Here is a 13,384-nt window from a genome sequence, read left to right as displayed (position 1 = left end):
TTCTTCCTTTTTTATTGCCAAATAATATTCCATTGTATAGATATGCCACATTTTGTTTATCCATTTACCACTTGATAGTTATTTTGGGCTATTATGAATAATACTGCTATGAATGTTCATGTACATGTCTTTGTGTGCGAAATCCATTCATTCATTCTCACATTCACTGGGAAAGAACCAAACCAAGATCTTCTGACTTTTGAACTATCAAACGCTATACAAAAGGTCTCTGTGGGAATCTCATCTCAAGGTAATTTTCTACTGTCTTAAAATAAAAATGTGAACTTCACCTTGCATATAAGGGTGATTGGAAATTTAATTTATACTGATACAATCTTTTATTTTTCTTAGGCAATATTTGGCAAAGCCACAAGTCATACCCAGGCAGTGCTTCAAAAAACTGTGGAACAAAAGAGATCCTTGGAGAAGGTATTTGACCACATATAGCATATAGCGTAGACTTGTTCAATTCAATAAGCTTTCAAACAGAATTCCCTTAAAAATCACCGTACCAGTGGATATGTCATTTGTGCATACCCTCTGCTAGGTGTACTTCAACTTCATACAGTCCCTTCCCTTTTGGAGCTTATAATCCAAAACAGATTGTCACATGGGCTAAGCCTGCCAAATTGACACTTCCTGTTTTTCTTTTCCTATTTTTCTTCTTCTGCTTGCCCTGCAGAGCCTGCCTCTTTCTGACCATCTCATCTTCACTAAAAAGGTAGTTAGGAATCACCCTAGATGGTCATATTCCTGTTCCTGTTTTACTCTCCCTTGGTGGGAGTGTCCTGGGCTCAGACTTCCAGGAGTATATGTTGGGGTCTGCATGGGTTGTGGGCAGTGAGAAATCTAGGTTCAGGCCAGCAAATTTGAAATGTTCCCTATAATAAGTAAACTTCAGCAAAGCTTTTTGAGTGCTAAAGAGGCATGTCATATGTGTTTACAAATGTCATAGACTCTTTTTGAGCAGTAATTAGTTTTTTGTCTTTAACCTATTTCTGTGAAGTGACTAAATGATTTATTTCAGATATTCATAAGTCATGAAATGATTTATTTGTAGTAATTTCCTTGAAAGTGCTAATTTTTTTCTATAGGAAATAAATGTCTTGCAGTGGGAAATAGAATTTGATCGCAATAGATTTAAAAATATAGAGGAATCTTGGATCCAAAAATATGACAGGTTTGTATATTATTATTCCATAATTTTTCTTTGGAAATTTTTAAACTGTGTATAATTCAAATGTAGCTTAGGCTTTCTTCTTTTTTGAGCACACTAAGTATAAAATTCAGGGAATTCCCTGGTTGTCCAGTGGTTAGGACTTGGTGCTTTCATTGCCATGGCCCGGGTTCGATCCCTGGTCGGGGAACTAAGATCCTGCAAGCCACGTGGCACAGCCAAAAAATAAATAAAATAAAATAAGATTCATATTGTTTACCCACTTACCAGTTCCATATTTTACCGTTACTGTTAATTTTCTTTCTTTAAAAACTAGTATAAACTGTATATTAAAATACAGAAAAAAAAAATACAGTTTAAGAGCCATGTTTCTCAAGTTATTTTAGCCTTGCACTGTTTTTTCAAAGTCTTTTGAGCAACTCTTGTATTAGTGTGAATTTATTTAATAACTTTGACTTTATGAATATGCTATAATTTAATCACTGAGAAATTGATTTGGTATCTGGGGTTATAGATGGCTTTAGTACCTAATTTTTAAATTTATTACTTCTTAACTTTTAATTTGAGATGATTGAAGACTTACAGAAAAGTTGTAAGAATAGAACAACTCCTATATATCTTTCACCAAGATTCTCCAAATTTTAACTCTTTACCACATTTACTTTATCATTCTTTTTTCCTTTCTTTCTCTCTCTTTGTAGTTAAATACATAAATATAGAGGTAATATTTTCTGAACCATTTTGCATATATAGGGTCCCATTACTCTAAATACTTCAGTTTGTATTTTTTTAAAAGAGACGTTCTCATTTATAACCATAATATAGTTATAAAAATCAAGACCTTAACCCAATACTATTATTTAATGTGCAGACCTTCTTTATATTACCAACTATCTTAATAATGTTCTTAGAGCAAAAGAGAAAAAACAATTTCCCCTGTTCAGGACCAGTCCAGAACCACATGTTGCATTTGGTTGTCATGTCTAAATTTTAGTCTCCTTTAATCTGAAACAGTTCTTCAGTGTTTATCTTTTATAACCTTTACATTTTTTTTGAGGCGGACAGGCCCATTATTTTATAGAATATCCTACAATGAGGGTATCTGATGCTTCTGGATTGAATTGGGTTATGCATTTTGGGCAATATTACCACTGAAGCAATGTATTCTTAGTGCATCATATCAGGAGGCATGTGATGCTGATTTGTCCTATTCCTAGGATGTGAATCTTGATCACTTGGTTAAGGTATGGTGTCTGCCCTCATTCTCCACTATTAAGTCACTATTTTTCCCCTTGTAATTAATAAGCATCTTGTGGAGAAATACTTGAAAATTATGTAAGTATACTGTGACTCATCAGACTTTTCACCCACTCGTTTTTATATCCACTGATATTCTACCTGAAGCAATTATTACTACAATGGTTGCCAAATGGTAATTTTCTAATTCCCTTATTCCTTCTACATTTGTATGTTGGCATTTTACTGTAAAAAAGGGTTTTTCCTTCTCGTTTGTTTGTTTATACCAATACGGATTCAAGGATTCTTGCATTATTCAGTGGGTTAAAAGCTATTACTACCATAATTTCTTTTGATGTTTAAAATTTTCCAACTTCGGTCAGTGGGAGCCCCATCAAGCACAGGTGTTCCTGTGGCTTTTTTTTTTTTTTAAATAAATTTATTTATTTAATTATTTTTGGCTGCATTGGTTTTTGTTGCTGCCTGTGGGCTTTCTCTAGTTGCAGTGAGCGGGGGCTACTCTTCATTGTGGTGCATGGGCTTCTCATTGTGGTGGCTTCTCTTGTTGCAAAGCACGGGCTCTAGGCACGCAGGCTTCAGTAGTTGTGGTGCACGGGCTTAGCTGTGGCATGTGGGATCTTCCCGAACCAGGGATTGAACCCGTGTCCCCTGCATTGGCAGGCGGATTCTAAACCACTGTGCCACCAGGGAAGTCCTTCCTGTGACTTTTTGACATCTCTTTTTCTTTGAGCACTTTCTTGCGTTCTGGTACAAGATATTCTAGGCCAGTATGCCTACAATATTAGGTATTTCTGCAAGGAGCAGCAGTTCCTTTTAATGGGGAATGGTGTTTAGAAATCAAGATCTGAGTGCTAGGTGTGCTCAGTACTACTGAGGGTTCACTGCGTGGAGTTCCTCTCAGAGGACAGAGTTGGAAAATACACAGATGCAGACACGCATATATATACATCTATCTATCTGTCTGTCTGTGTCATCGATTTATCATCTATCTACCTGTCTCTTTATCATTTATGTATGTATGTATCTGTCACATATCAATGAGATCATACTCATATCTCCAATTGCAGAGCACCACCACAGGGTTCATCTTAGCCTTGCCCCTCTCTGCATTTGTAAGTCCCACAAGGAGAAACCTGGCTCCTGTTACCCTGTATGTTTACTTATTTGTTCCATCACAGACTATACAGAAGGTAACTTTAGAACTGCTAATACATACCATTGTAAAATCAAACCCATTAACTAGAGTTCCATATTTGTTTACAGTTTTGTTTTTAGCCTGAAGGTATATGGTCAAAATACGGTGTTTAAAACTTACTTGGTTAGTTTCCTCTTTCTTATCTTCAGTATGGTTATTCTCTTCATTTAAGTTCATTTGTTTGCATTTGTATTCTGTTTTAGAGTTTTTCACTATCCTTATTAATTTACTTATTTATTTTGTTTGTCTACTTTTGACTTTGTGAAACATTGACATGCTTCCAACAGTCAGAAGTATTCAGACAGGTACATTCAGAGAAGTGTCCTTCGCCCCTCTACCCCATTCCCAGTGTCCTGCCATTCCTCCTTCCCTCACTGTCTGTACATAATCAATCTTACTATTTTTTGATTTATCCTTCCTCTGTTTCTGTTTACACAAATAGGCAGGTATATGTATGTTTTTTTATTTCCCCTTTCTTACATCAAAGATAGTTTACTGTAGATACTCTTTTGTGCTTTTTCTGTTTAACAGTATATCCTGGAAATCACTCCACTGTGTGGCTGTGAAATAGTTACTCAACCTCTCTCCTACATATAGGCACTTAGATTGTTTCCATTATTTTGCTATTATAAACAATGCTGGAATAAATAGCCTTGACATATACTTTTGTGTTGCTGGAGATGTATTTTCAAGGTAAATTCTTAGAAGTAGAATTGCTGGGTCAAAAGGTAGATACATATGTAGATTTATTAGACGTTGCCTAATTCCTCTCTATGAGGCTTGTACCAATTTGCATTCCTAACGGTAACTCATGAGACTGCTTGTTTCCCCCTAGCCTCATCAAGAGAATGTGTCATACGTTATGATATTTGCCAGTGTGATAGTGTTGTTTACCCAATTTTTTCTTTTGTATTTTGTTTTGGCTGCACAGAACCCAGAAAATTCTGATTCACATAACACAGATTTACACTTAGTCAACAGGTTATCTCTTAGGATGCTCTTCAGTTAGGCAGAACTAGCAGAGGATGCTTTATAGTGAGGTCTGCACAAAAATAGTTAACCAGACAGCAAAGTTAATGCATTTGACTGAGTAGGTTGTGATTTTTTTTTTGGTTTTTTGGTTTTTTAAAATATTTATTTATTTATTTAGCTGGGCCGGGTCTTAGTTGCAGCATATGAGATCTTCATTGCGGCATGCGGGATCTTTAGTTGTGGCATGCAGGCTCTTAGTTGTGGCACGTGGAATCTAGTTCCCTGACCAGGGATCAAACCTTGGCCCCCTGCATTGGGAGCGTGGAGTCTTAACCACTGGACCACCAGGGAAGTCCCTGAGTAGGTTGTTTTTTAAAATTAATTTATAAAGTAGTTTGCATGCATCTCATAAAATGTTTGTGAGCATCTGAACGTCCTCATAAGCTTAGAATTATTCAGAGTTCAGTTTGAGAATCACAGACCTAGAGTCCTAGGAAGAGGTTGTGCTAAGAAAGGTGCTGTAGGACTTCCCTGGTGGCGCAGTGGTTAAGAATCTGCCTGCCAATGCAGGGGACACGGGTTTGATCCCTGGGCCGGGAAGATCCCACATGCCACAGAGCAACTAAGCCCGTGCGCCACAACTACTGAGCCTGCACTCTAGAGCCCACAAGCCACAACTACTGAAGCCCGCATGCCTAGAGTCCATGCTCCACAACAAGAGAAGCCACCGCAATGAGAAGCCCATGCACCACAACCAAAGGTAGCCCCCACTTGCCACAACTAGAGAAAGCCCGCACGCAGCAATGAAGACCCAACACAGCCAAAAATAAATACATAAATAAATAAATAAATTTATAAAGGAAAAAAAAGTGCTTTATTCCTCAAGGGCTATAGACATTGCTTGAGAAACTGATTTCACGTTTTATTAATTTGTAGGTAATTCATGGAAAGGGAATGTCTTAGATTTACATTTCTTGTTTTTTAGATATAACTGACATATTACATTAGTTCAGGTGTACAACACAATGACTCAACACCTGTACATATCACAAAATGTTCACCACAATACAGTCAACATCCGTCACCATACATGGTTACAGAATTTTTTTTCTTGTGATGTGAACCACATTTCACTTTTAATTGAGAAACTTTAACTTCATGACCACTGTTTTAATGATATGAGGCCTGTCCCAAGCACAGCATTTAATATTCCCTAGGAATATCATGTCTTGATAGGTATTTTATTTAAAGTTATAAATTAGACCAGATGATCTGGCGACTGTTTTTAATTACAAAAGCGCAATTTTTTAAGCCTCTGATACTGGGCTATTTATTTATTTTTTAAAACAAATTTATTTATTTATTTTAAAAATAAATTTATTTATTTACTTATTTTTGGCTGCGTTGGGTCTTCGTTGCTGCATGCGGGCTTTCTCTAGTCGCGGCGAGTGGGGGCTACTCTTTGTTGTGGTGCGCACGCTTCTCATTTCTCATTATGGTGGCTTTTCTTGTTGCGGAGAATGGGCTCCAGGCACGCAGGCTTCAGTAGTTGTGGTACGTGGGCTCACTAGTTGTGGCTCGCGGACTCAGTAGCTGTGGCTTGTGGGCTTAGTTGCTCTGTGGCATGTGGGATCTTCCCGGACCAGGGCTCGAACGTGTCACCTGCATTGGCAGGCGGATTCTTAACCACTGTGCCACAAGGGAAGTCCTGATGCTGGGCAATTTAGGAACTCTTGTAAGTAATTCCAATTTTCATTCAATAGATAAAGCTCCCTATGTATATTTTTCTTAAATTGAGGTATAATTGACATATAACAGTGTATTAGTTTCAGGTATACAATATAATGACTTGATATTTGTATATGTTGCAAAATGATCATCACAATAAATCTAGTTAACATTCATTGCCGTACATCATTACAGTTTTTTTCTTATGTTGAGAACTTTTAAGGTCTACTCTCTTAGCAGCTTTCAAATACTGTACAATAATTGTTAGCTACAGTCTTCATGCTGTACATTGTGTCCCCAGGACTTACTTATTTTACAACTGGAAGTTTGTACCTCCCTATGTATCTTTTTTTTTTTTCTTAATTATTTATTTATTTATTTGGTTGCACCGGGTCTTATTTATTTAGTTAGTTTTATATTTATTTTTGGCTGTGTTGGGTCTTCGTTTCTGTGCGAGGGCTTTCTCCAGTTGCAGCAAGCGGGGGCCACTCTTCATCGCGGTGCGCGGGCCTCTCACTATCGTGGCCTCTCTTGTTGCGGAGCACAGGCTTCAGATGCGCAGGCTCAGTAGCTGTGGCTCACGGGCCCAGTTGCTCCGCGGCATGTGGGATCTTCCCAGACCAGGGCTCGAACCCGCGTCCCCTGCATTAGCAGGCAGATTCTCAACCACTGCGCCACCAGGGAAGCCCCCCTATGTATCTTTTTATGCAAATTTTGGAAGGTGGCCTAAGCATGTAGTTGGTGTTCAAATGGTTATTAACTTGACTGAAACTTTAGTAAAGAGAATGAGTGTTCAAAATAGATGACTTAGAGGTCTTTCTGGTTCTGATACTTTCTCAGCTGAGTATACAGAAGGGTTAAGAGTAAGTTCAAAGTCTAACCACACTCCTTTAAATTTTTATTTTATTAAATATATAAATTCTAGACTGTTTTGATGTAAGAAAAATTATATTATGGTTTTCGTGTTCTAATTATGGGAGTAAATGTTCTCATTCACCTACAAAGTATTAATGTTTTAGTTATTTAGGGGGTACTTTTTTCCAGGCTAAGCTGTGAAAATGCAGTCCTCAAAGAAACTTTGAAACTGAAAACAGAAGATAATAAAATGCTCAAGTCTAAAAATACAAGTAAGTAGAGTGGTATTTTGATAATTCTTTAAAAATACTATGTTAAAAGATCAGTTTTATATAGAATGTCCTATGTTAAGAACACAATATCAATAGACAAAGTGCTAATATTTTGAAGTAACATATTTTAAGGATAAAAGAGAAGAAATGCATCAGTTAGGTTTTTTTTTTTAACATCTTTATTGGAGTATAATTGCTTTACAATGTTGTGTTCGTTTCTACTGTATAACAAAGTGAATCAGCTATATGTATACATATATCCCCATATCCTCTCCCTCTTGCATCTCCCTCCCACCCCTCTAGGTGGTTGCAAAGCACCGAGCTGATCTCACTGTGCTGTGCAGCTGCTTCCCACTAGCTATCTGTTTTACATTTGGTAGTGTATATATGTCCATGCCACTCTCTCACTTCGCCCCAGCTTACCCTTCTCCCTCCCCGTGTCTTCAAGTCCATGCTCTTATGTCTGTGTCTTTATTCCTGTCCTGCCCCTAGGTTCATCAGAACTTTTTTTTTTTTTAGATTCCATATATATGTATTAGTATACGGTATTTGTTTTTCTCTTTCTGACTGACTTCACTCTGTATGACAGACTCTAGGTCCATCCACCTCACTACAAATAACTCAATTTCATTTCTTTTTCTGGCTGAGTAATACTCCATTGTATATATGTGCCACATCTTTATCCATTCATCTGTCGATGGATACTTAGGTTGCTTCCATGTCCTGGCTGTTGTAAATAGAGCTGCAGTGAACATTGTGGTACATGACTCTTTTTGAATTATGGTTTTCTCAGGGTATATGCCCAGTAGTGGGATTGCTGGGTCATCTGGTAGTTCTATTTTTAGTTTTTTAAGGAACCTCCATACTGTTCTCCATAGTGGCTGTATCAATTTACATTCCCACCAACAGTGCAAGAGGGTTCCCTTTTCTCCACACCCTCTTCACCATTTATTGTTTGTAGATTTTTTGATGATGGCCATTCTGACTGGTGTGAGGTGATACCTCATTGTAGTTTTGACTTGCATTTCTCTAATGGTTAGTGATGTTGAGCATCCTTTCATGTGTTTGTTGGCAATCTGTATATCTTCTTTGGAGAAATGTCTATCTAGGTCTTCTGCCCATTTTTGGATTTTTTTTAAAAAATTAATTAATTAATTAATTAATTAATTTGGCTGCATTGGGTCTTTGTTGCAGTGCACGGGCTTCTCACTTGCAGTGGCTTCTCTTGTTGCGGAGCACGGGCTCTAGGCGCGCGGGCTCTAGAGCACAGGCTCAGTAGTTGTGGCGCACGGGCTTAGTTGCTCTGTGGCATGTGGGATCTTCCCGGCCCAGGGATCAAACCCGTGTCCCCTGCATTGGCAGGCAGATTCTTAACCACTGCACCACCAGGGAAGTCCAGGTTGTTTGTTTTTTTGATATTGAGCTGCATGAGCTGCTTGTATATTTTTTGGAGATTAATCCTTTGTCAGTAGCTTTGTTTGTAAATATTTTCTCGCATTCTGAGGGTTGCCTTTTTGTCTTGTTTGTGGTTTCCTTTGCTGTGCAAAAGCTTTTAAGTTTCATTAGGTCCCATTTGTTTATGTTTATTTCCATTTTTCTAGGAGGTGGGTCAAAAAGGATCTTGCTGCGACTTATGTCAGAGCATTCTGCCTATGTTTTCCTCTAAGAGTTTGATAGTGTCTGGCCTTACATTTAGGTCTTTAATCCATTTTGAGTTTATTTTTGTGTATGGTGTTAGGAAGTGTTCTAATTTCATTCTTTTACATGTAGCTGTCCAGTTTTCCCAGCACCACTTATTGAAGAGGCTGTCTTTTCTCCATTGTATACTCTTGCCTCCTTATCAAAGATAAGGTGACCATAGGTGCATGGGTTTATCTCTGGGCTTTCTGTCCTGTTCCATTAATCTAAATTTCTGTTTTTGTGCCAGTACCATAGTGTCTTGATTACTGTAACTTTGTAGTATAGTCTGAAGTCAGGGAGCCTGATTCCCCCAGCTCTGTTTTTGTTTCTCAAGATTGCTTTGGCTATTTGGGGTCTTTTGTGTTTCCATACAAATTGTGCAATTTTTTGTTCTAGTTCTGTGAAAAATGCCACTGGTAGTTTGATAGGGATTGCATTGAATCTGTAGATTGCTTTGGGTAGTATAGTCATTTTCACAATGTTGATTCTTCCAATCCAAGAACATGGTGTATCTCTCCATCTGTTTGTATCATCTTTAATTTCTTTCATCAGTGTCTTATAGTTTTCTGCATACAGGGCTTTTGTCTCCTTAGGTAGGTTTATTCCTGGGTATTTTATTCTTTTTGTTGCAATGGTAAATGGGAGTGTTTCCTTAATTTCTCTTTCAGATTTTTCATCATTAGTGTATAGGAATGCAAGAGGTTTCTGTGCATTAATTTTGTATCCTGCTATTCTACCAGATTCATTGATTAGCTCTAGTAGTTTTCTGGTAGCATCTTTAGGATTCTCTATGTATAGTGTCATGTCATCTGCAAACAGTGACAGTTTTACTTCTTTTCTGATTTGGATTCCTTTTATTTCTTTTTCTTCTCTGATTGCTGTGGCTAAAGCTTCCAAAACTATGTTGAGTAATAGTGGTGAGAGTGGGCAACCTTGTCTTGTTCCTGACCTTAGAGGAAATGGTTTCAGTTTTTCACCATTGAGAACGATGTTGGCTGTGGGTTTGATCAGTTAGGTTTTCGAATTTAAAAAAAATTTGAGGTGAAATTCACTTAACTTAAAATTAACCATTTAAAAGTGAACAATTCATAACACAAACATCTAGTTCTAAAACGTTTCCATGACTACAAAATAAAACCTTATACCCATTAAGCAGTTTCTCCTGATTCTCCCTTTATCCTTTAGCTTTTATACTCAGTGTAAACAAAATGGTAGAGCACCTGATGTTTGAGGAACCTGAGTAGGTGTATGTTTATTGGGAATCTAGTAGGAAAAGTATAAAATTGTATAGTTATTCAACATAATTTTTTCTCATAAAAGTGTCTTCTGTGACTTTGTCACTAATACAAATATTTTTCAAAATATCATTTGACTCATTAAGAACTTGAAATTTATAGATGTATGTGCATATACACACACACACAGAGCATATCTTTTATATAATGAGTCACTATATGACAAAAGTTAATGAAAGAGTATTAAGGTGGTACCAACTTTTTAGAAGTCTTTTTTTTGGCCACACCATGTGGCATGTGGGATCTTAGTTCCCTGACCAGGGATCAAACCTGGGCCCCTGGCAGTGAGAGCCCGGAGCCCTAACCACTGGACCGCCAGGGAATTCCTAGCAGAAACTATTTTAAAGTGGTGGCTTGAAAGGCGTAAAATGAGTGCTCAGTCAGGTCATGGGCCCGAGAGCGGCACTTTACATAGTGTAGTAAGTGAACTGTGGCAATGCCCTGGGTGAGAACTGCACACACAGATATGCTTCTCCACACCAGTGATTTGAGCAGATAGTGATTTCCCCCTTGTTAGGTTGGTGCCAGGACAGAAGTTGCTCATAACCACTACTCCTGTCCTTTCCTCCCTATCCTTCCACCCTACAAGAAGAGGGGGAAAGTTACTGTTATTCTGCTTTCCAGTAAATAGCAGGACCCCTCTTGTTCTAAATATTTGGGTTGAGAGCCTCTTGTGAAAACTCTTAACTCAAAAGTCTGATAGAGTTTGGAGAGCTGGTACAGTTGACATTAATACAATATATGAGATTTCATCATCTGATCGTCTCACAGTGTGGATAATTAGCCTTTGTATGTTCTTTTTGAAAAGCCTACAAATTTTCTTTGAGCAAATGAAGACCAGACTTTGGTTGCAAAGTTATTTCCGCATTAAAAATAACATTTTATCTAGTGTTAACTCACTTGATACCCACTAGTCTATCAGATTTTCTGGTTGGAGACAGATTTTGTGGGTAGTTGTATATCCCTTGCTTAGAATAAGTGAGTATGTGGTGTTGGTTTAACTGGATTAGGTGAGGCTGGGGTTAGACCTCCTAACACTTTCTTACATGGCCCTTCCTAGTTTTGAATCAACAGTATTTGGAGGCCCTCGCCCTGCTTGATATCAAACAGCAGAAGATGGCTCAGGAAAACACGTGCCAGGACACAAGCGGCTTTACAGAGGTTTCAGGTCTTGAGGTAGGTAAGCAGGTATGAAAGTTTAGTAGGAGGGAAATTTTCCACTTCCATTTTCTTTCTGCTGTCACCATCAGCTCCACTTCTAGGACAGAACCATACTTATCAATTTGAGACTGAGGGTGAGAGAGGCCGAGGTCCACTCTTCAGCCTTGCTGGTACCATACCTTTCAGGCACAGCATTCTTGGACATTAGGGGATGTGCTAGCCACTTCCTGTCCCTTTTATTTCCTTTTTCTACAGCTTTAGCAGAAAGTATGTTAGTAGTATCTTCCCTGGGTAGAGGCTTACTGCATCAGAGTACTTTCCCACACATTTTTTAAGCTGATCTTCGTAACGGTCTTGTGAGGGCTGCAAAGCAGGTATTATCCCCATTTTACAGAGGAGGAAACTCAGGCTCAGATAGTTTTAGTTACTTTCCCAAAGTGATGCAGTCACTCTGGGGTTGAGCCAGGTCCAGGACAAAGATCTGCTGATGCATTGCTAATTGCTTGCTGAGGTGTGAAATGGCTTACAAGTGTCCTGGGGACTCATGAGAAATGAGCATACCAGTGGAGTGAGAAGGGGTAGCCATTCACTTATTATAGAACTTCAAATAAAGCAACTACTACTAATAATAGCAAATACATAGTCCTTAGTAAGTGCCAGGCACTGTTCTAAGTGCTTCACATAGATTAACACATTTAATTTCTCACAACTACCAAATAAGGTGAGTATAATTAAATCCCTATTTTACAAATGAGGTAATTTTTGCACAGAAGTGTTAAGTGATTTGCCCAAAGTCACAAAGCTACTAAGTGGTGGAGCTGGGATTTACACCCAGGTAGAGTTTAGAGTCTGTGCTTTTGATCACCATGCTCTACTGCCTGGGTGGAAAACTAGTGTAATAGCAAAAAAAAGAAAAATAAAAGAAACTGAACGGAGAGAAAGTTCAGAAAAAGCGTGCTTTATTATAATCTTGAGTAGGCTCTAAGTAACTTTATGGCAGGCAAGAAGAAGGGCCCTGAGCCAGTTGATGAAGGAGCACTGAGGTAAGGACATAGAATTAGGATGCAGAGGTCCTTGCAGAAACCTTGCATGTTTATATTGGCCCTACCCAGGTCTTAAGTTGCTTTTGGCAACTTTCGCAGGGACAATTATCAGGAGCCGGAAGTTGAAAAGGGAAGATACCAATCTGCACATAGCCGCCATTTGTACACTTGAGTCAACTGAAAGTTCACTGTGTACTTCACAGTTATCATTAATGCGAGAAGGAATTTTCTGAAATAGCCTTTACATTAAGAGAGACCGTGGAATCTTCCTGTCTAAACAGTCTCTAAACTAAGATTCTATTTTAAGGCAGTCCATGTGAAATTTATAGCAGCAGGAAGCTTAGACAATAATTTTGTAGTATGTTCCACATGAAACTTTAAAAGATACGGCACAATATGTTACATAGACCGCCTCCATTAAATTGGAAGCTGTTGGAGTATTTTGGGAAAGCAACTTGTGGTTAGTTGCCAAAATGGGTTTTAAAAAAAAGTACAACAGTTCTTACTTTTCTTCTGGCTACAGTGGTCAACCAGGAGTGACCCACATGGACTCATTTCTTCATTGTGATCCAAAGACAGGTTTTGAAGGATCAGGGCCATATGCAATTCCAGAACAGTGGCTGGGCCAAGAAATATATAAGAATTTATTACATGATCAGAGACCATTTTTTTAGGAGTGGCAGGATGATTGTTTTCCTTAAAATTCACTCATCGTTTCTGAGCATGCATCTCTCCTGGCAGGACCTGAC

General features: G+C 38.3%; 1 protein-coding gene across 3 annotated transcripts in view; it reads left to right on the top strand.

Moving 5' to 3' along the window:
* CCDC125 (coiled-coil domain containing 125) overlaps positions 1-13,384 on the top strand; it is a 32,898-nt gene that overhangs the window by 12,381 nt on the left and 7,133 nt on the right. For 2 of the 3 annotated variants that reach the window (XM_007175982.3, XM_057540248.1), the window contains exons 7-10: positions 352-429; positions 1,095-1,180; positions 7,374-7,456; positions 11,492-11,607. In XM_007175982.3, the coding sequence (XP_007176044.2) occupies positions 352-429; positions 1,095-1,180; positions 7,374-7,456; positions 11,492-11,607 (363 nt within the window). The remainder of the gene's footprint in view (positions 1-351; positions 430-1,094; positions 1,181-7,373; positions 7,457-11,491; positions 11,608-13,384) is intronic. The other variant, XM_057540249.1, reaches the window with a different exon arrangement.

This window comes from Balaenoptera acutorostrata, chromosome 2, assembly GCF_949987535.1.
Source record: "Balaenoptera acutorostrata chromosome 2, mBalAcu1.1, whole genome shotgun sequence".
NCBI lineage: Eukaryota > Metazoa > Chordata > Mammalia > Artiodactyla > Balaenopteridae > Balaenoptera > Balaenoptera acutorostrata.
The sequence above is the reverse complement of the archived record's forward strand: the minus strand, read 5'-3'. Positions and strand labels throughout refer to the sequence as shown.